Raw genomic sequence first — 22,439 nt, 5'->3', positions numbered from 1 at the left:
CGGGATCCCCTGCCCTCGCCTCCTACTCCTTTCTCTGCCTTCTCCCTTCGCCTCCTTCGTCAGCCTAGCACCACCCGCCTCCAGGCAGCGCCGCAGACCATCCAGAGCCCAGAGCTCCGTGACCCCTGCTGCTGCCTGTGTGCGTGAGCGTGTGTGTGAGTCCCGGCTGCTGCTTCACCCCTGAGACTCCTGAGACTCCCGTACATACATATCTCCCGTCAACCCATTCAAGGTTCGCTGCATCTACACCGCCGCCGTCCCGAAGCCAAGACCTTCGTCCAAGGGCCGCGTGTGTGTGCCTGTGTACGTACCGTACCGTGCGCGTGTGTTCGTGTGCTTGTGACCGGCATCTCCCCAGTCCTGCGGTTATTAGTGGTGGCACGACCGACAAGCGGTTCATCGCGTCTTCATACGTGAGCCCGTGCACTACAACGCATTACACAACCCGTGGGCGCGAAAAAGTTTTGTACTTTCCAGGGTTTCCTGGGCGTGCGCCTTTTGTGGGGGGAGTTACGGGAAACGTGTTTTGTGTATAGTTGCTGTCGCGTGTTTGACACCTAGCCCGCTGCGCAAGTCGCAGGGCACTCTCCACGGGGGCCAGCTTTCCCCGCAGCCCGTCTCCAGAGCGCATTACCTGCTTGCTTCGCCTGCTTTGTTTGCCACTACTGGGGTTTGGGTTCTACCAGCCTGCATTGGTGCGGTCAGCCCGTCGTACCCTGCCTGAACCTGTTGCTTGACCTGTCCGTCGGACCCGTCTTTTGGTTCAGATTCTACGCGTCAGCTTCTGATCTGCCTCACGCGTCCCCCTACGCGGAGTGCCCATTTACTTCTATCCTTGAATCGCTACTGACACCCTCGGGTTTTCCCTGCTTATCGCAGGTACGGACGCCCCCTCTCCAACTTCACCATCGATTCGCCACCCTCCTCACCGCCGTCTCCCAATCCCGGGATGAACGGTGGCGACGCACCGCAACATCAGCACTATAAGGACGGGTTTGTGCGTTACACCTGCTTTTTGTGCGTAAAGCATGCGTTGGGGGTGGGACGCATGCGTCCACGGAACGCAAGAAGCATGAGGGGCGGGGAGGGCGGCAAACCTCTCGGTTGTGCGTGCGAAACACGCATGCGGAACGCATGCAGACGCATGCGCCCCACGAATACGCAAGCCCCCGACGCAAGCCCCGTCAAAGCCTTCACCTCAAGTACTTGCTCAACTCACAGAGTGTAGACACATAGCGAATGATGACTTTGCCAAACCTCGCGATTGCCCAACTGCACTGCAACGTGCAAACTATTGCTTCTACATTTGCTGCGTTAACAAACAGCATATTAGCACGTATAACGCAATTGCCATGAGCAAGGCGTTAGGGATGGGCCTTGTTAAACAAAGGCAAAGGAACGAGTGCCAGGCTCTATGTTGTATGTATTTACGAAGAGTTAAACCTAGGTACTAACTAGTAGTCGCGGTAAACGGGGGAGCGCCGGCGGTGCGTGGTGGTGACTGCGCCAAGCAGCCGCGGCAGCAGCTGTGGCTGCCGTGGCTGCCCATGGCCAGCAGTCACCGGTTGCGCGGCCGCTGGTGGGGAAGAAGGCTGGCGACTGCCGCTGCTGCGCGCTGCTATCAGTCCGGGATCCGCACGGGAGCGGGAGGCATGAGCAGGGTAAACGGGGGGAGCGCCGGCGGCGCGTGGTGGTGACTGCGCCAAGCAGCCGCGGCAGCAGCTGTGGCTGCCGCGGCTGCCCATGGCCAGCAGTCACCGGTTGCGCGGCCGCTGGTGGGGAAGAAGGCTGGCGACTGCCGCTGCTGCGCGCTGCTATCAGTCCGGGATCTGCACGGGAGCGGGAGGCATGAGCAGGGTAAACGGGGGGAGCGGCCGGGGTTGCTGCGGCGCGTGGCGGTGACTGTTCCAAGCAGCCGCGGCAGAGGCTGTGGCTGCCGCGGCTGCCCATGGCCAGCAGTCACCGGTTGCGCGGCCGCTGGTGGGGAAGATGGCGGGCGACTGCCGCTGCTGCGCGCTGCTATCAGCCCGGGATCTACACGGGAGCAGGAGTCATGGCCAGGGTAAACGGGGGGAGCGGCCGGGGTTGCTGCGGCGCGTGGCGGTGACTGTTCCAAGCAGCCGCGGCAGAGGCTGTGGCTGCCGCGGCTGCCCATGGCCAGCAGTCACCGGTTGCGCGGCCGCTGGTGGGGAAGAAGGCTGGCGACTGCCGCTGCTGCGCGCTGCTATCAGTCCGGGATCTGCACGGGAGCGGGAGGCATGAGCAGGGTAAACGGGGGGAGCGGCTGGGGTTGCTGCGGCGCGTGGCGGTGACTGTTCCAAGCAGCCGCGGCAGAGGCTGTGGCTGCCGCGGCTGCCCATGGCCAGCAGTCACCGGTTGCGCGGCCGCTGGTGGGGAAGAAGGCTGGCGACTGCCGCTGCTGCGCGCTGCTATCAGTCCGGGATCTGCACGGGAGCGGGAGGCATGAGCAGGGTAAACGGGGGGAGCGGCCGGGGTTGCTGCGGCGCGTGGCGGTGACTGTTCCAAGCAGCCGCGGCAGAGGCTGTGGCTGCCGCGGCTGCCCATGGCCAGCAGTCACCGGTTGCGCGGCCGCTGGTGGGGAAGAAGGCTGGCGACTGCCGCTGCTGCGCGCTGCTATCAGTCCGGGATCTGCACGGGAGCGGGAGGCATGAGCAGGGTAAACGGGGGGAGCGGCCGGGGTTGCTGCAGCGCGTGGCGGTGACTGTTCCAAGCAGCCGCGGCAGAGGCTGTGGCTGCCGCGGCTGCCCATGGCCAGCAGTCACCGGTTGCGCGGCCGCTGGTGGGGAAGAAGGCTGGCGACTGCCGCTGCTGCGCGCTGCTATCAGTCCGGGATCTGCACGGGAGCGGGAGGCATGAGCAGGGTAAACGGGGGGAGCGGCCGGGGTTGCTGCAGCGCGTGGCGGTGACTGTTCCAAGCAGCCGCGGCAGAGGCTGTGGCTGCCGCGGCTGCCCATGGCCAGCAGTCACCGGTTGCGCGGCCGCTGGTGGGGAAGAAGGCTGGCGACTGCCGCTGCTGCGCGCTGCTATCAGTCCGGGATCTGCACGGGAGCGGGAGGCATGAGCAGGGTAAACGGGGGGAGCGGCCGGGGTTGCTGCGGCGCGTGGCGGTGACTGTTCCAAGCAGCCGCGGCAGAGGCTGTGGCTGCCGCGGCTGCCCATGGCCAGCAGTCACCGGTTGCGCGGCCGCTGGTGGGGAAGATGGCGGGCGACTGCCGCTGCTGCGCGCTGCTATCAGCCCGGGATCTACACGGGAGCAGGAGTCATGGCCAGGGTAAACGGGGGGAGCGGCCGGGGTTGCTGCGGCGCGTGGCGGTGACTGTTCCAAGCAGCCGCGGCAGAGGCTGTGGCTGCCGCGGCTGCCCATGGCCAGCAGTCACCGGTTGCGCGGCCGCTGGTGGGGAAGAAGGCTGGCGACTGCCGCTGCTGCGCGCTGCTATCAGTCCGGGATCTGCACGGGAGCGGGAGGCATGAGCAGGGTAAACGGGGGGAGCGGCTGGGGTTGCTGCGGCGCGTGGCGGTGACTGTTCCAAGCAGCCGCGGCAGAGGCTGTGGCTGCCGCGGCTGCCCATGGCCAGCAGTCACCGGTTGCGCGGCCGCTGGTGGGGAAGAAGGCTGGCGACTGCCGCTGCTGCGCGCTGCTATCAGTCCGGGATCTGCACGGGAGCGGGAGGCATGAGCAGGGTAAACGGGGGGAGCGGCCGGGGTTGCTGCGGCGCGTGGCGGTGACTGTTCCAAGCAGCCGCGGCAGAGGCTGTGGCTGCCGCGGCTGCCCATGGCCAGCAGTCACCGGTTGCGCGGCCGCTGGTGGGGAAGAAGGCTGGCGACTGCCGCTGCTGCGCGCTGCTATCAGTCCGGGATCTGCACGGGAGCGGGAGGCATGAGCAGGGTAAACGGGGGGAGCGGCCGGGGTTGCTGCAGCGCGTGGCGGTGACTGTTCCAAGCAGCCGCGGCAGAGGCTGTGGCTGCCGCGGCTGCCCATGGCCAGCAGTCACCGGTTGCCCGGCCGCTGGTGGGGAGGAAGGCTGGCGACTGCCGCTGCTGCGCGCTGCTATCAGCCCGGGATCTGCACGGGAGCGGGAGGCATGGGCGGGGCAAACGGCAGCGGCCGGGGTTGCCGCGGCGCGTGGCGGTGATTGTGCCAAGCAGCCGCGATGGAGCGAAACCAAACTGGTGCTTGTCAGCACCTTTATTGACAGTGTCGGGCAGAACCACGGTGCCCGTGTGCATGTGAGCCTTACACCGTATCCAGCCCGGCCGGCGCACCAGGCGTTCCCCCGGCGTGTCTTCATGCGGCGGTGGACGTGAGCGGAGGTGCATGTGCATGGGAGCCTTATACCGTATCCAGCCCGGCGCACCAGGCGTTCCCCCGGCGTGTCTTCATGCGGCGGTGAGCATGAGCGGAGGGTGCGTGTGCATGGGAGCTCTATATCGTATCCAGCCCGGCGCACCAGGCGTTCCCCCGGCGTGTCTTCATGCGGCGGTGGGCGTGAGCGGAGGTGCGTGTGCATGGGAGCTCTACACCGTATCCAGCCCGGCGCACCAGGCGTTCCCCCGGCGTGTCTTCATGCGGCGGTGGGCGTGAGCGGAGGTGCGTGTGCATGGGAGCTCTACACCGTATCCAGCCCGGCGCACCAGGCGTTCCCCCGGCGTGTCTTCATGCGGCGGTGGGCATGAGCGGAGGTGCGTGTGCATGTGAGCCTTACCCCGTATCCAGCCCGGCGCACCAGGCGTTCCCCCGGCGTGTCTTCATGCGGCGGTGGGCGTGAGCGGAGGTGCGTGTGCATGTGAGCCTTACCCCGTATCCAGCCCGGTGCACCAGGCGTTCCCCCGGCGTGTCTTCATGCGGCGGTGGGCGTGAGCGGAGGGTGCGTGTGCATGGGAGCTCTACACCGTATCCAGCCCGGCGCACCAGGCGTTTCCCCGGCGTGTCTTCATGCGGCGGTGGGCGTGAGCGGAGGGTGCGTGTGCGTGTGATGGGACAGGGTTCAAGGCAGGTTGGCGAGGTCCCGTAGGGTGCAGCCGATGCCCAGACCCGTAAGCAGACAGCAAACAGTTTGCAGTGGCAGAGCAGAAGTGCATGGCTGGTCGAACGCCGGCGTTACTGTACCGACAAGTTCCTGGCTGGCTGGAAGTCTGCTGATGCGCATTCCTCACGCTCCGGGCGCCCGGCCAGGCGATAGCACCACACAGACAGACCGCAACGCCACAGGAGGGTGCGTGTGCATGTGAGCCTTACCCCGTATCCTGCCCGGCGCACCAGGCCTCCCCCGGCCTTCCTTCATGCGGCGGTGGGCATGAGCGGAGGTGCGTGTGCATGTGAGGCTTTCCCCGTTACTGAGAAAGCTTTAAAGACGAACCATGCGAAGCCGAGAAAGCCGGTACCCAGCTCCAGGTGGTTCCCTAAGCACAAGCCGCGGAGGCGCAGGCCGAGGCGAGACCCGTGCCCGGACCGGCGCTGAAGACTGACGCACCGGCCTGCTGCAGATTGATTTAAGGTCTGACCGGAGCATGCACAGCAAATCAAGACCCAGCATGGAGCGCGTTCCTTGTTGCATGGGGCTGCATGGGGCTCATGTATTTCGAGTTCAGTTCTTCACTCTTCAAGCAACCTGTCTTTGTCACATGTAGCTACATACTTATCGTTCAGTGCCATGTAGAGGCTTCGTGGTCCTCTGCCAGTCGGCAATGGACTTGCTTTCAAAGTTGGCGCTCAAGTCTACTGGGCGAGTCTTCAAGTCCTGCTAAGCCCTGGCATCAATCTTTGGAAGGTATGTGATGAGCTGCTGGTGCTGGGGCTAGGCTGCGCTGTCGCAGGGGGTGTCGGACCCTCGTTGACCGGGTCTACAACTAAGCCAGGTCTTGACGCTGCTGTTACAGGATGTAAATCAAGCATCAGAGAGTCTGGAATCAACAGTGCCAGGTGAGGCAGGTACATAGCGACAGCCAATTCAGGGGGTCGACAAGCGACAACAAATTCAGGGGGTCAAGCGAGCTAGCATCCATGCGCAGTATGGACGAAGTTGTAAGAGCATAGGCAGAACTGCAGAATGTGAAGCTCCCCCCCTCCCCCTCCCCTTGTCCCCTCAGGTCCGGCACTGGAATTCGACTCGGGGCGCAGCGCGCGTAAATGCGTGGCCCTTCTAACCCTCACCAGGCAAGTTTGATCGGAAATTGCTACACAACTCATAATAGGATGAATGATTGGATTTGAATGACGTACATGGGAAGTTAGTTCTAGGGGACCGAATGCGGTCTAGGCCCTGCGTGTACCTAGAGCTAGCATGACACCGTGCCACCATTCACTGACCAACTTACTCCAAACACCATGCAGGCCGAGCTAAAGCACGGAGGTGGCTAGCGGCAAGCGGCAGACTTCAGGTGGCGGCAGCGGAATTGGCAGGCGGCGCTGTGCGCGCATGGTGTTATGGTGTGATCGGCGGGTGGCTGGGTGTAGTGCTGGCAGGGGATCCGTATCGGTTGCCTTCACACTTGCCTCGAGACCCTGAGTATGCCTGGTCTGTACGTTTAGTGTTTTGTAGCAATGGCAGACCTTGCAGAGTGTGTGCGTGCAGCACGTGGTGGGTTGCGGGTCGTGTGGGGACGGAGCGGGAGAGCCGTGCGGACTTGCACCATTTTGGCACACCACGACACCAGTACGAGGGGCACGTGTCGGAGCGCAGATGCATGAACTGTAACACATCAAGAGAGCTTCAGGTGCCTCATGTGCCCCATTTTATGTGCCGTGCGGGACGCGCACAGTATCGGGCGGGACGCACACAGCGCCGGGTGGCAGCTTGCTTTAGGTAAAGCACAGGCGTGCCGCATGCGTGAGACCATGCGTAGAGCTCTAAGCAACCGGCATTTTTGCTTTATTTGTGCTTAATCGTGCGTATGCTAAGGATGCATACGCATGCGTGCCAGCCAGAGGGGAGCGGCGCGGCAAGTCCTGGCAACTACCATGCGTTAGCTAACGTAAGTGCTTGTCCTTGACGCATGCGAGCGGTGTGCTTCCTCCTGCGTACCGCACGCACTTTTCGTGCTTGCCGCATGCGGAATTTCCATGCTTAACGCATGCTAACGCATGCCATAACGCACAAACCCGTCCTTATAGTGCAGTTTGCCTTCCAACACCCTCCAGCGATGCCTTCTGTTAGTCCCTCCTCCGTGGCTGCGGTCCCGGTGTTCTTCCCAGAGGACAGCGCACGCCAATGGTTGGAAACTATCGATTGCCACGCTCGGTTGTTTGGGTGGCCGCAAACGGCGAAGCTGGATGTTGCCCGCTGTCGCCTGGGCCAGGAAGCCCGTACGTGGGAAGCTGGTGTACGCCAGCAAACCCGTACGTGGGACAGTTTCTGTGTCGCGTTTCTACAACGGTATGGCGTAAGGACTGACGAGTTACACACTCGCCTTGCCAATTGCCGTCAGAAGCGCGATGAGACTGTTCGCTCCTACTGTGACCGGTTCCGGCACCTGCTGTCGGAATTGGGCATAAACGGGGATGCTGATGTCACCCACATGCATAATTTTATGCGTGGACTCAACAGCACGGTGCGTGTGCAAACCCACCTGGGCGAGCCACACACTCTATCCCGCGCTATTGAGCTGGCCATTTACATCAGTGAGGTGTTACGCAACGAGAACGCTGCGCTCCCAGTGATGCAAGCCGCTCCACGGCCCCCCAACCCCGAACCAGCCCGTGATAAGCAGGTTCGATTTGAGACTCCCCAACAGGAAGGCCGATTCAACCAGAACCGGCCTCCCTATAACAATGGCAGCCAGGAGAATCGATCTGACCGCGACGCAAGGTACCGTAGGCAGGATAACTTCCAGCCGCGAAGGGATGACCGACCCGCCCCACGGGCGCGGCCTGACCCAAAGCCGGTAACCGCTGCTGATGCCGATCAACTCGCCTCCCAATTGGCTCGCCTCACGCTGCTCCTTGAGCGCAACAGTGGGACGCAGAACGCCTCGCCTTCTGCCGCCGCCAACATGTATGAGACTTACATGATGGATGGCACTCACAGTCCTGTTGGGTATGACTGCGAAACACCCCTGCTTTCGCCACGGAGCTATCACTCAGTGGACGAGGGGTACTCGCGCGCATGCCTACTTGACACGTACCCTGACCCACTGCATGACTTCCACCCGGTCACTGATACGGCTACCTATGAGGACGCGTGTTACGCCGATGCATACCACGCGGACGAATGGGATGACTGGCCCGGTGACCAGGAAGAAATGTATTTCGGGGAAGGATACGATGATTACCGGGTCTCCCCGCCAGCACTGTACGACGATGAGGCCATTTACACCACCAAGCGTGTGAGTGACTTTGAGCCCAGCCGTCTACCCACCAAGCGGGTGCCCGTCCGGACGGATCCTGACACCATGGATTTCGAGCGTCAACGACCGTACCGTCGCTACACGTCCGGAAACCGCTCTGGAGAGGCTACCCCGCAACCACGAGCGGGCACCCCTTCCGGTGCCCCTACCGGCGTCAACACCCCCGTCCGTGGAGCCCCACGCTCAGCTGACGCCCCTGCTCGCCCCAGGGAGCGTGCAGACATTGGCCGTCAAGCCCGTGGACCCGGTGGTGCCGACACGCGTGTCGATCCCGTACCCACTGGAATCCCGCCAGAGACCCACTCTGAGGAGCGCCGTCTCGCGACGGACTTGATGTCCAAGGTACTGAAGAGCAATGTCTCGGTCGGCGTCGCCCTCCGGTGTGACATGCTTCGCATGCTCACCCACATGGCCACCGAGGCCACTCAGGTGATTCGTACCAATGCCAATCGCCGCCGCTCCGCCACCGCCTCCCCTACTACTGTCAACGCCACCTCTGGAGTGAATCTACACGACACCTTCAACATCTACGACAACGCCAACGTCGTCATTGCTGGTGCTGGACAAGCAAGCGAGGGTGACACTATGCAGCGAGTGTCTGGACGCCCGAACCAACACCCGCCGCCGCAACACCACCACCCGCGTGCAACCTCCGCGCCGCCTCAACGTCCTGTGGCGTCTCGTCCGCCACCCCCTGGACCGATCAACCAACGCCAACCACCCACGGCTTCCAACGCTCCGGGCGCCCGGGTGAATGCTCCCACCGGCCCAGCCGTCAATCTGGGTGAGGTCACGCCGGCAGGCACGATGGCCCAGGCTGTCAATGCCTCCGACACCTCCCAGCGGTCCCGCTACCAGGTTTGCCGGGCCACCGTACACATTGTTGATGTGAACGGTGAGAACATGAGTGTTGCTGCTGTTATAGACAGCGGGGCCTCAAGTTCTGTCATTACCCTGAACACCCTTCGCCGTCTTGGCCTCGCCCAATACATCGAGAAGGAGTCAGTTGAGTTCCTCACCGCCAGCGGCACTAAGGCCACCTCCGCTGGGCGCATCAAAGAGGTGCGCGTATCCCTGGGTGACATGACGTTTACCCTGGATATGCTGGTGAGCACAGCTCTTAACTATGGTGTTCTTCTGGGATGCGACTTCTTGTGGCCCATCCAAGCCACCATCTGCTACCAGAGGAACCACCTGCTGTACAACAACGACCGGCAAACCCGAAGCATGATCCCCATTGTCTATGTGCGCGCTCCCGAGATCGCCGCTATGACAGTGGACGAGATGATGATGCTGGCTTCTTCTCCTGCTGGTACCCACGCCATACGAGACCAATCCATGTCCACTGGCGACCCTCCTGGGAACCACGCCAGGCCGGAATCTCCCTTGGCGGGCGACCGTGATTCCCCAGACCTGACAGCCCCTACCGCTGTCGGGCCAGCTGACCCCGGCGCTACTCTCGGCATCACGGACTACCCTCCTGTTTTGCCAGAGCCTCCCGACGCACACGCACCGGTCTCCACGCTGCCTGTGTGTCATACGGCGCCCGTCACCGACAACACCAATAACTCAGATGGTATTCCCACCATTTACCTCACTACTGGACTACGCAACATTGCAATCAAGCCAGTGAAAGTTACACGTGTACCCGTGATGACGGTCAACCGCCCATCCTACGCGCCGTCCCCTTTCCTCTCCCTCAAGGGCCCGCAATGTGACCCTGCACACGCCACCAACCCTGGTCAAACGTGTGGCGCCATCAACCCGGCGCCTGAGGAAAGGACGGTGGGCCCCATTGCGATTGACACCGCGCCATTCGAGTACCCTACCGACCCACGCCGCCGACCCTATGAGCCGCCAGAGGTAAGGCAGGCACGAGAGGCTGTACGAGAGCTGACCCTCGCTCACGACACGCCTCCCGCTGTTCCTATCCCCTCGGCGACCCAGGCCGGTCCCGCCGCTGCAGAAGCCACTCAGCCATTCCCGCTGGCTGGTGAACCCCGGACCGACGGGGCTGCGGCAAGGCAGGCGGAAAGGAAGGCTAGGTGGCAACGGGCGTGCGTTTTCGTACGTCACACCCTCCTCCATCGCCAAACTCACAGGTTGGGAAGTCCCGCGCCGGACTTCACCCCTGCGGAGCTCCATACTCTGGCCACAACCACTCCGGATGAGCTGAGAAGCGAGCTCAAGGGTATGTGTGCACAACTTGCACGCCACTATCCGGCGTCTGACGCCATACCGTTCTCTGGCGGGGCCCAAGGAACCCGTTCCAACCCACCGGAGGACACCGAAGTAGTGCCATCGCCCCACACTCAGGCCGCCTCACCGGAAGACACCGAGTGGCAGCAGGTAACCGAAATCATCTCGCGCATGTCGGATGATTTCGATGATGTTGACACAACCGGTGCGACCGATGGAGGAAACACCGGCACTGAGAACCCGGGGACGCAAACCGACGAAGACCGCTCACACAAGTTCATGGTACCACCCACCATGGATGCCATTGCGTGGGCGCGCCGGAACGGTTTCCACCTTGATGGTCCCTTACTTTATGAGGCCTTGTGGGCCTTATTTTACACGGGCGCGCCCGACAGCATGCTTCAGGCTACCCACGAAGAACTGTCACGGTTCGTGTACCGATTACACGACCGGCAACCAACTGTGTTGTTGCACCCGTGGCTTTACACCAACCTCATGCAGGCGCTGCATGAGAACGTCATCTGAACCTGGCCGGCAGTTGAGCGCCATCCCCGGGAGCTGCAACCCTTCTCCCTCGAGCTATGGCGCCATCATGACCATTACGCCAGGACACGTGAGTGGGAGCTCACCCCCTACAACATCTACAGCGTCTTCCCCCGCCCGCATTGCTCCGTGCCCCAGGCTTTCCCGGATGACTACTCCAAGCCTGGTTACACGGCAGCGCTGCACGACCTGTTGCTCACCGGCTACTCCCCCGTCGCCGCCTGGGAAGCAACGGGCCGACACTTCTCACTCAGCCCAGCAGTCGCCGCCGCCCTCTGGTTTATTCACTCCGAAGGGTTGCCGGCTGACCTGTTTGACCCACAAGCAGGTTACACCCTCCTCAACCAGGCGCTCATCGTCTTCCGACACGAGGCCGCGACCTATACGTCTGCCGACAGCTGTCAAGCCTTGTGCTACGCGTATGTGCCTGAGCTGGAGCCAGCGCTGGTTGAACATATCCAACTACTCATTGAGTGCGGTGTCATACCGCTACTCCCCTCCATCAACCAGGGTATGTCCCGGCAGAGCCTCACCTGGTACTACGCAGACCGTCCCTTTCCCACCTGGGTATGGGAGTGGCAGATGCTATACTGGGGAAGGATACACGACCGCGTTTAACAGCAAGGTAGCGCTACTGCTACCCCGTCTGAGAACGCCATGTACTACTACTGCGAAGCACTACTCTACCTCCTACAGCCGCATGCTCCTGGCGCAAGCCTCAGCCGGCTTGAGGCGTGCTATTACGCAGCATTACGATACACACCCGTGCTTGCACGAAGGCTGGCGGGCTTGAGTGACGCCGACGCAGCTCGCGTCTTGTATGGACTTGAGCCCGATGAGCCTCTGCAGCCCTTCAGCCCAGTTTCCCCCCTCGTACGGGCGGCCATCAGTGATGGCGCGGCGAGCCCTCTCCTGTCGCCGGTTCCCGAAGACGAGGTGAATCTGGACGCCAACGGGTGCCCCCATGATGGGGCGGTACCATTTGCGTTCCGCCACCCACGCCGTACCTGGATGCCCCGCCGTTTAAGGTGTGAACCGTGGGACGAGGTCGACCGTGACCGCGCCCACACACACTACTACGATTTCATGCACCCTTGGTGCGTGGAAAGCTATCCACGAGGCAAGAACGGCATCATTACCATTACCTGTTCCGAACACACCCAAAGGTTGGCAGGTGCCGATCCCGTCACACTCGCACGTCCCCCTGATTCCCGCCGACTCGGACGGTGCCACACCAGCCCCCGCACACCAACGGCAGGACCCCGCGGGCTCCACTCCTGAGGTTCTCTCCTTTGATACCGAGGCAGAACCTATTGCCGACGGACGAGAAGTCCTGGCGCTGCAAACTCTTCCAGCGCGCACGGACACGCATGCCTACCTTGACGTCATGCGGCCAACTGCTATTGCCGACGGACCATCGAATGATGCGCCATGTGAGCCTCCAGCCCTTGGCCTGTCAGACACCCCACCACCTACCGATTCGGAAGACGAGTGGGGCTCTCAGGACGATGACTGGCACGACTGGGCCCTGGCATCCCCCACCGATACCTCTGACACGGAGGTAGAGGACGAAGCTGGTGATTGGTGGTTATCACTGGACACTCCCGACCTCAAGGCGGCCCATCCGAGGTACGGTGCTTCGCAAATCCCAGCCAAGCCTTTGCCTGACTTCAGCTACGTCATGCGACTTACGCCTGAAGAGCAACTGGCAACCGCACGGACCTACGCGGCGCAGACTTTGCAAGACCGCCAGGCGAACGAAGACGCCGCGGTTGTATCTGCGCTAATGGACCGTGTCCCCACCAGTGCTACCCCTGCTGAACAGGACATGCTACGTCAGTGCCTGCGGGACAACTATGACGTCTTTGCCCTGAATAACAGTCAACTGGGTCACTGCACTTGGGTGGAAATGGACATTGACACTGGTGATGCTACCCCCATCGCCATCCAGCCCTACCGCATGTCGCGTGTAGAGTTGGAAGCCCTACACGATGAAGTGGAAAGGCTACTTGCCGCCGGTGTGATTCGGCCCTCGTGCTCCCCCTGGTGCGCACCAGTCATCATGATTCCAAAGGGACCTGGGAAGGGCTACCGTTGCGTCCTGGACTACCGGATGCTGAACTCGGTTACTAAACCAGTCCAGTGGCCCATGGGCCACGTGGATGAGCAAGTTCAACGCCTAACCCCCAATCCCCCTGCCACGCGCCGTTTCTCCAGTATGGATGCCGTGTCCGGGTTCTTCCAACTGGAATTAAACGAACGCAGCCGTGAATGCACAGCATTCGCGGTGCCTACTGCCAGCCGCCTAGGTGGGCAGTATGAGTTCTGCCGAGCGGCCCAAGGGCTCCGCAGCTCTCCTGCCTACTACTGCCGTGCAATGCAGGCGGTGCTGCGGCCCCTCCTGAACATCAGCGTGCAGAGCTGGGTAGATGATGTGGCCGCATACGCCGATAACATACAGGACCACTGCCGTGTGTTGTCTGACGTGTTCACACTCCTCCGCATCTCCGGACTACGTGTGAGTGTTGACAAATTTGAGTGCTACACCCCCGAGTTGACCTTCCTGGGTCATGCCATTAATGGCACCACCGGCGAGATCAAACCCGCGGCCAAGCACATTGCCAACCTCAAGAAGTACCCCCAGCTCAGGACCCCACGCCAAGTGAAGGCGTTCTTGGGCATCACGGGTTACTTCCGGTGCTGGGTGAAGGATTATGCCAGCATCGCTCGCCCACTCTACAACCTGTGCTCGCCACGCACACAATGGAGATGGGGGGATGAGGAGCAAAGCGCCTATGAACAGCTGCGCGATGCCCTTACTTCCGAACCCATTCTGCGTGCTCCTGACTGGGGTCGACAGTTTGAGCTTTCGGTGGATTGGGCACGCCATGCTGTTGCGGCCTGTCTCTCCCAACGCGATGACCAAGGGCGTGAGTATGTTGTCAGCTACGCATCCAAGCGCCTGACCGGCCCCGCTCTCAACTGGGCTTCCGTGGATGGAGAGGCATTTGCGGCCGTATTCGGCGTTACACGTTTCCATCCGTTTCTGTACGGCACAGGCCGCTTCATTCTCTACACCGATCATTCTGCAATCAAGTTCCTGCTCACGTCCAAGAATCTGACGGGCAAACTTGCTCGTCTGGCCATGCGGCTGATGCAGTACGACATGGAGATTCGCCACCGGCCCGGCGCTACCAACTCCGTTGCTGACGGACTAACACGCCTGGAGCTCGAAGATTGCTTCGAACCCCCTGGCCTACCTGCCGAAGAGCAACTGCCCACGGATCCCTGCACTACCGGCCTTGACCTATGCACGACGCCTAGCACCTTTCTTGCTTCGCGCTGCGCCCGTCCACCTCACGCCGTCACGACTACCTCTCACCGTCAACACGCCATCGAGATCATGCTGTCGGACGGCATTACCGACTCCTACCGGGGCGTAGACCGTGAATGGCTCATGACCCGTTACCTTCCGGCTAGGCCAGCCGCGGCCGCCCCGCGAGGAGTGCCTATAGCTCCGCCGGTACCACCGCAAGGCCCTGAGCCGCGACGTGTCAACGCGCCAATGGCTACAACTACTGCCGCCCGGCAGCCTGCTAACGTAGCCTCGGCACCCGCTCAGGACGTGCCTACGCCGACTCAGCCCATCCTACCACCTACCCAGCCAACCAACTCTCCCAAATTACCCACGTCCGAGGATGATGAGACCGAGCCGCCCTCGCAGGAAACTGCCGCCGGTGGCGACAACGGTCCCCGTGTCCGCTTTGATGTGGGTGATCGGCAGGTACCCGCCGCAACAACTGCTGCCGCAGCTGATGCGAAGGGCAAGCGGTACCGCCAACCCAACCGCCTACTCCAAGATTATGCTCCTCACGAACCCACCAGCAGTGATGACAGCGTGAGGTGCTTGATCTGTGGGGAGGGCCAACCGGCAAACAACCTGGTGTTATGCGACGCCCCCGGCGAGACGCATGGATGCCATACCGATTGCCTTACCCCAGCGCTACGCGCTGTACCCAAGGGTAAATGGTTTTGCCCTGATCATGCTGCAGAGCGGCACGCCACGGCTACTGCCAAGAAGGTCGCCGCCTGGCGCACGCCAAAGCCCCTGACCATGGCCACCCAGCGTGCCAAGGAGGCTGCGGTAGCCGCTACTGCTGTCGCTTCCCCATGCGCCCCGGCACCTGAAGATGGCTCCCTGGCTCAGACTACTGGGGTCCAGAGGCAGGACCCAACCCAGGCGGGCCCCAGTGGGTCCCAGCCATCTCATGCCCCATCGGCCCCCGCTTCAGGACCTGTCACTACCCACCATCCGCCAGTTGATGATTCTGGCTCCGACTCCGACTACCAGGCGTCGCCGGCTGACAGTGACACTTACATGAGTGAAGTGTCGCTTGATCCGGAAGACGAATCTGGAGAGGGGGAAGATGAAGGGAGTGATTGGGATCTTGAGGAGGGAGAAATCCGGGAGGGCACCTGGAATTATGGTACCCGTGAATGTGCAGTGTGGAACGACAGAGAACTTCTGGACTTCCTACGCACCAAGGCGCAAGGTACGCTAATCCTTGCCCCCAACTCCCGGGTTGCACGCAAGGCCCAACACTACTTTTGGAAGGACGACCACCTGTACCGTACCCCAACTAAAACCCGTCCTGCGTCCTGAGGGGGGGTAGCTCAGTAGGTAAGAGCACTTCCTTATCACCCTGCGGACCCGGGTTCGAATCTCGTATTCGGCCCGTTTCCCGGCGGATAAGGTTGAGGTCGTGGGTTCGGATCCCACCCCCCTCACCGTAGGTGTTCCGGTATGGAGTCCGTGGCTACCGTGGCACCGAAGAATCGTTGTATCGACCCTCTGGGTTCGGATCCCATTGGTGCAACGAGGAAACTCTACGCTGGCCGAATTCGGAGGGTTGGTAGGCCGATAAGCTCAGATCTTCGGATCCTATGAGCTGAGTAGAGGGTGATGCGTGGGGTGCCTCTAGTCAGGGTCCCACAGGGGTACGGTAGGGTTCTAAGAAGGACTCTTCCTTAAGACACGCGGGGCCGTTGGCCCGTGCGTAGCTATTATTATTATTATTATTATTAACCCGTCCTGCTGTGCGGGTGCTATGCCTCAGTGAGCGCATGGCGGCCCTCAAGGAGGTGCACGACCTAGCCCACCCGGGCGCATCCCGCACTTACCAATTGTTGCGCCATCGGTACACCTGGCGCGCAATGCAGCACGACGCGAAGGTGTATGTGTACAACTGTCGTCCGTGCCAAGAGGCACGGGTGCGCCCCGTGAAGGTTCCGCACCTCAACCCGCTCAGCATTGAGCCACTGTTTGGCCGCGTCCATATTGACCTGTTCGGGCCATGGAAGGTGGTGTGGTCTGACGGCGGGTCAGAATTCAAAGGCGCTTTTGCTGAGCTCTGCTCTACCTACGGTATCAAGCAGCGCTCGGGCGCTGCTCGCGCACCCAACGTTAATGGGGCCGTTGAGGTGGTGAACGGAGTAATCCGTGACCGCCTCATGCGCGTATTGCAGGAGGAAGAGCAATGGGACCGTGACCTGTTCCGTGTTGTTTTCTCCCTGCGCGCAGAACCCCACCGTTCCACCAAAGTCTCACCTGCGCTTGCTCTCTATGGCAAAGAGCTTGTGCTCAGCCGTACTCTCGAATCTGAGGGAACGGATGCCACTGAAGGGGAAAGCGAGGGAGACGAGGCACGGAAGTTGGAGCAGTTGCAATGTCGCAACACTGCCATGACTGAGTTGGCTCGAAGAATTGACGCCAACCTTGTGAAGGCAAAAGAGCGGGACATCAAGAACTACGCCAACCGCACCTACAAGAACCAACCCCCGCGTCCCCGCGGACCCCGCCGTGCAACCCCTACCGCAGCCGCCCACGGGGCTACCACTGGCGTCCCGACAAGGGACAAGGCCAACGTCCCAGAGGCAACTACAGCTGCCACCACCGTCACCACGGATGATGACGTTATGATGGCACCCCCTACCAAGAAGAAGGTGAGAAAGAGCTTGCTGGCCGTGACTGAGCCACAGTCACCACCCCCACAGGCAACACCCGGTACGGGCGCCTATGGGGATGCTAGCAAGGATGCTGATCGTCGTGATCCGTGCCTCACCAAGTCTGCGGTCGCTCAGAACCACAAGCGACGCTGGACGGGGCCTGCTACGGTGTGTCCATGCCCTACCCAGGCTGACCCCGGTAGCGCCGATGAGCTTGATGACCCCAGGTACGCCCACTTACCTGCGTTGGGAAAGGGGGCATTGGTGTAGATCTCACGAGTACCCAAAACCAAGTTGGACTCAGGGCGTGAAGGCCCGTACGCCTTCCATTCTTATGACATCACAGGCACGCTTGTGAAAGTCACGGATGGTGCGGGGTCAGAACTCATTTTCCCCGTGCGACACTTACTTGCACAGCCCACGGCTGGAAAGTAAGGCAGTCCGACGGACGTCCATATGTCCCGGCAGACGTAATCCACTTGGATGAAGGTACCTGATTGGCATGCGTGTTGGGATACAACAAGGGAAAGTAAGAGGCCGCAGGCACAGAAGAGAGTTGGGAAAGTGCCTGCAGAGAGCCCACACACCCGTTGGTGTGCCAAAACTTCCCAGGGATGCGTGTGAGCGTGTAAGTTATGCGGAGTAAAAGAGGCCGCTGGCGCAGAAAATAGTTGGGGTAGCGCCTGCGAAGAGCCCACACACCCGTTGGTGTGCAAGAACTCCCGGGTCTCCTGTGTGTCTTCTGGTCTGTTGCCCTGCGTATTCGCAGTCCGCCTACGAACCCTAGAGGCTGCAAGCGTTTGATATCTAGTTTAAGAACTCGTGTGCCCTGTGTGTATGTTGAGTTTGTATCTATTTATTCTGTCCAAACAGTCACGGGGCGTCGTGCGGGGGCAACGCCCTAAAAAAACCCTTGTGGTGACGGGCAGGCTTCTCCGCCCCAAACCACTCTGGTTGAGCACCAGGCGCAAGAAGGCGATTCTGGCTACTGGAACGAAAGGTCGTGCGTGTCGACCCGGCACGACCCTGGAAAGTGTACGGCAAATTGAACGGATGGGGAAGAAGAGGACGGCAACCCGGCGGCCATAAGGCGTTTCCTATTGGTCTTACCTTGTCTACTCTTGACAAGACAGCCACCTCCACCATGTACTACCATCGCCACCGCACCCTCGGTCGCGCCATGCGCTCGGTCCGTTCCGTGGAACTCGCCGACGAGCTGCGTGGCCTGGGCATGGGCTCCAGCGCTGGCACGAGCCTCAAGAGCGGCTCCTCGACCAGCACCAGCGAGCGCGGTGAGTGGAGGCCAGACATGCGGGCCGGGTAACCCTACAAAACCGCTTGCGCCGTCACGGTTGTTGTTTATTGATTTTTCGAGCTGTTTGTTTGACTGTGTGTATGTGTCTTTTATTTCCAGGGCTGCTGCGGCTGTACCACGCTAGCCCGGCGTCGCGCGCCTACGCCATCGCGCAGGTGTGCGTTTTGATTAGGTTTTCTAAACATAAATAAGACGCAGCATGGCTAGGGACTACGCTGTTGCTTTGGGAAGGGGTTTACTTTGGATCTAGGGTTCATCGTGAATTTGGTGCCCAGTCTGAGGGCTTATTCTCTGCAGTTGATGTTTCTATATTTGTTTTGCTTACTTGATACTTGTGACACCATGTGTAGGCCCACATTCGCGCCCCCGGCGCTGGCTTCGCCCGCGAGGCCCTGTTCGAGGTCGACCACGCTCAGCGCCAGCTTCTTCGCCGGGAGTTTGAGCTGGAGCGCGCCAACGAGAAGGTGGTGGACCTTGAGGAGAGGCTCGCTTCTGCGACCGACACTATCACCGAGCTCCGGGAGACACACGAGATGGCTGAGGGGGAGCTCGCGTTTGCTCACAACGAGAACGACGCCCTGCGGCAGCACCAGCAGGAAACCGTTAACCACCTGCTGGAGACGTTCCAGGCCTACCAGAAGCAGCAGGCTGAGTTCGCGCAGCTGACGGCCATGTTTGCCAACGAGCTGCAGATGCGGCTGACCTACATCCTGCCCTCCGACGCGGGCCTCATCGCCTCGCGCGCCTGCAACGGCCACGCCGCCGCGGACTCCATGGTGGTTCCCGGCCTTCAGGAGTTCGGCCTGCCGACGATGTACGACAACATCGCGCAGTTCCTGCCGGTCCTGCGCATGGTGGAGGCCGCCTTCGCACGCTTCGTGGTGGACTTCCGCCCGCACATCGTGTCGGCCGTGCGGGACTACCTCCGCAACAACCCGCTGGCGCCCTTCGACGGCGAGGCCTCCTGGCACGCGGTGAGATGGAAGGGTGCAGGTTATGTGGGTATTGAGAGGCGCATTGCTAGGATTATCCTGAAGGGCATGTTCGAAATCTGCCTGCCTGCTTGCCCAAGGGACGGGCAAGGGTTGCCGACGGAAACTCACAGCTGTGGGTTGAATACATGGCAGCCAGAATTTCTCACCACGCCACACTTTGCTGCATAGTTTAAATGTGTGTTTTGTGTCTCCCTACCACCCGGTTACCACAGGCCTAATTCGCCTATGGGAGCTGTGCCCCAGACCGTGAGGAGCGCAGCCTAAACCGCCCCAGACCAGCTTAGGAGCGTTCCGTGGTGGCGTTGTACTATATTGTCTGCTGCATCGAGTTTCCGTGTAGGTTATGAGCCATGGGATTGTATGAACAGTGCATAAGTGAGTGTGTGGGACGTGTCGGGCTGGCACGGCACACACACGATTGGCCGGTTGACTTATGGTTGCGCGACACTTCATCAACCACGTGAGAGCAGGCCTGAAGCTTGAGTTTGATAAAGGATATTCTTTTGTTGACAGTGTACAAGCAAAGGGATTCTTGTTGCTAGTTCGAAGCACGGCTTCGGTGACCTGCCTAACTGAACTTGTAGTGACGTGTAGTGTCTTGTGACTCCGGACTAACACTATTACGAGAGCTGAATTGGCAGCAATTCGTGCTGCCCTCGCAGAATTTGGTGGCGAGGGTAAAGAATTTGCAAATAAGAAGCTCACTATTGCATCAGATTCTGTTGCAAGCTTGTACCTAATAGAGGATTTAGAATACCTCACAATCACAAAGTTTCGTTGACAAAAACTGTGCCACGCCAAGGGGCGCGAAATCTGTGTCACGGGTTTGCTAAGGCGTGCACACAAAGTTAGGCGTCGCTGCATCGATCGTGCCCCCCATCGCCTTATACCCTCCTGGCGAAGCCCTCGACTACACTAGAACAGGTGAACATGTCTCAAACTGAACTGCTTATTCTATTAGTTTGGTGCAATCTACAAAATGCGTTTATCGCGACCACAATTGCGTCGCTCTTGTCGACGTCGACTGTCACAAGTTGTCTCATGCTTTGCCTTATTCTTATTCACCGCCTGGAGAAGCATGCCCGGCTAGGTATCACGTATGGCGCGGGCGATGCGAAAGAATTATACTCGCAATACGCACCAAACGATGTGCTGTTCAAGGCCATGACCAATTTCACGCCAACCCAGTTTCAAAATCTGTTAGCAAAGCTCATGGACCCTGCGATGCCGAGGAGCTACATTCTGAAGCCCCGCGATCCTCGTGGCGGCCGTGGGCTGGCTCGGCAGCGGCGAACTCGCGGTGGGCGCCCACATAAACTGAGCCCAGCAACACGCTTGTTTCTTTGCTTGGTGCGACTGAAAGATGATGATAGGCTGGTTCGGTTGTGTGCCATGTCAGGGCTCAACGTGGCTTCGGTCTGCGACAATTTTTGGCACGTTTGTGAGTGTTTGTTAGCTGCTACTGAGGATCAAATAAGGTGGCCGGGTGCCGCTGAGCGAAATACACTTGCACGGCAGGCCGGGGCCCTGACACGCTTTGGGGTTGTGGGGGTTGTGGACGGGACCGTGCAGTATATCTGTCGCCCTGGTGCCGACGAGCCCCTTTACTACAATGGCCGCAAAAAACGCCACTTCTTGAATCACCTAGTTGTGTGCGACTGGCGGGGCTGCATACGTGCGATACGCGTAGGGTTTTATGGAAGGACCCACGACAGCGTGGCTTATAAGTCGTGTGACCTGTACACAAACAAACAAGCATACTTTGCGCAGGGGCAACGGCTTATAGCAGACTGTGGATTCATGGGATGTGGCAACGTGACAGTACCATATGTTGCACGCCCCACGCTGACACAGGGGCAACGGGCATTCAATAGGGAGGTTCGGAGGCAGCGCGTGGTGATTGAGTTCCTGTTTGGAGCCATGAAATCAAAGTTCCGTATTTTGTCGGGAACATGGCGCCATGGTCTGCACCGGGCTAATTCGGTATTCGCGCTGTGTTGTCAGCTTACTAACATGTACATGCATGCCAACCGTCGCTACATTCGTGGTCAGGCCTGGCGCCATGGACAGATGCTTGAGGGCTGGGAGGAGGCGCTTTTGCGGCAATTTGGTGGTGACTGGTCCCGGCTGAATCGGGTACAAGTGCGAGAATATTTGCAGAGCCCTGCTGCGCAGCACCTATTTGATAACTGGTAGAGAGAGAGGTACAGGAGTCATGTCACGAATACGAAGTTACACATGTGTTTGTGGTATCATTTGGTGTGTCCAGACTTCGCTGCGATAGATTGCTGTGAGTCTCCAATTGTAGCAAACTTGTCAGTAGCTCCCTTTGTCTCATTGCCTGGGGCGGGGGCGGGTGAAGGGAAAACAGGGTTCCTCAGATCATGGACGGGTTGCAAACAGCACACAGCCAAATTGAACACACGAGGGCCGGGGTGAGAGAGAGATAGCCTGGGTAATGCAGACAGCAGGACATCTGCAGAGATCCAGAATTCAAACCCTCATTGCTTACCCAAAAAGCTGGCAGCTGCGAAGTCAGCTGCCATGGGAATGTCTTCATGCTATCTGCCAATGGCCACCCGCCGCTCGTCTGGAGGGTGGGGCGAAATGGGGGGGAGGGCGCATAAGGGGGCAAGAAGAAAGAAGCTTAGTGAGATAGATGGTTAGGGAGAAAAAGAAGATGCTAAGGAAGCGAACGAAAAATGCGCACAAAAATGCCCTGTAACAAGCAATCCAAGAGACCCAAGGGGCCCCAACACAGGGGACCCAAACTAAAACTGACACTGTTGCTTACCGAATTGGGCGTGAGCCTGGTCGTTCAAACCCGTAATGTAGGCCAGCAAGGTATCAAACAGCCAGCTCTGATCAGCGCACATCAGTACAACACTCTCTAGGCGCTGCTCCACATTGCGCTTGACTGATGAAGATGGCGCGAGTACTGGCATAACTAGGTGCCACATGGACTGGCTGTTAACAATGTTTCTAGCAATGAACTCTGGTAGTGTGTTGTTGCATAA

The 22,439-nt window shown here is 60.2% G+C and overlaps 2 protein-coding genes across 3 annotated transcripts; both read left to right on the top strand.

The window, feature by feature from the left end:
* The first annotated feature begins 16,707 nt into the window (after positions 1 to 16,707).
* Positions 16,708 to 17,756, top strand: CHLRE_02g095040v5 (uncharacterized protein). The gene is made up of 3 exons (XM_043059508.1): positions 16,708 to 17,109; positions 17,302 to 17,339; positions 17,417 to 17,756. Exons 1-3 carry the CDS (start codon positions 16,849 to 16,851, stop codon positions 17,421 to 17,423), a joined length of 306 nt encoding a protein of 101 aa, XP_042927142.1. The 5' UTR covers positions 16,708 to 16,848; the 3' UTR covers positions 17,424 to 17,756.
* Positions 17,757 to 18,167: 411 nt separating this feature from the next.
* Positions 18,168 to 21,741, top strand: CHLRE_02g095039v5 (uncharacterized protein). 2 transcript variants are annotated; one of them, XM_043059506.1, is made up of 4 exons: positions 18,168 to 18,404; positions 18,527 to 18,582; positions 18,778 to 19,401; positions 19,635 to 21,741. In XM_043059506.1, the coding sequence occupies exons 1-4, from the start codon at positions 18,257 to 18,259 to the stop codon at positions 19,638 to 19,640; spliced, it is 834 nt and encodes a 277-aa protein (XP_042927140.1). In that variant the 5' UTR covers positions 18,168 to 18,256; the 3' UTR covers positions 19,641 to 21,741. The 2 variants fall into 2 exon arrangements, with proteins under 2 accessions (XP_042927140.1, XP_042927141.1); XM_043059507.1 differs by having other exon boundaries at positions 19,635 to 21,633.
* The last annotated feature ends 698 nt before the right edge of the window (positions 21,742 to 22,439 follow it).

This window comes from Chlamydomonas reinhardtii, chromosome 2 (assembly GCF_000002595.2).
Source record: "Chlamydomonas reinhardtii strain CC-503 cw92 mt+ chromosome 2, whole genome shotgun sequence".
Classification (NCBI taxonomy): domain Eukaryota; kingdom Viridiplantae; phylum Chlorophyta; class Chlorophyceae; order Chlamydomonadales; family Chlamydomonadaceae; genus Chlamydomonas; species Chlamydomonas reinhardtii.
This window is presented reverse-complemented; position numbering and strand designations above follow the sequence as displayed.

Excerpts from the sequence above, each read along its gene's own strand:
- CHLRE_02g095040v5 (XM_043059508.1), top strand. The coding sequence starts at position 16,849 with ATGACTGAGTTGGCTCGAAGAATTGACGCCAACCTTGTGAAGGCAAAA. Across the intron at positions 17,110-17,301 it reads CACCCCCTACCAAGAAGAAG|GCTGACCCCGGTAGCGCCGA; the intron begins GTGAGAAAGAGC and ends TGCCCTACCCAG.
- CHLRE_02g095039v5 (XM_043059506.1), top strand. The coding sequence starts at position 18,257 with ATGTACTACCATCGCCACCGCACCCTCGGTCGCGCCATGCGCTCGGTC. Across the intron at positions 18,405-18,526 it reads GACCAGCACCAGCGAGCGCG|GGCTGCTGCGGCTGTACCAC; the intron begins GTGAGTGGAGGC and ends TTTTATTTCCAG. Across the intron at positions 18,583-18,777 it reads GCGCCTACGCCATCGCGCAG|GCCCACATTCGCGCCCCCGG; the intron begins GTGTGCGTTTTG and ends CACCATGTGTAG.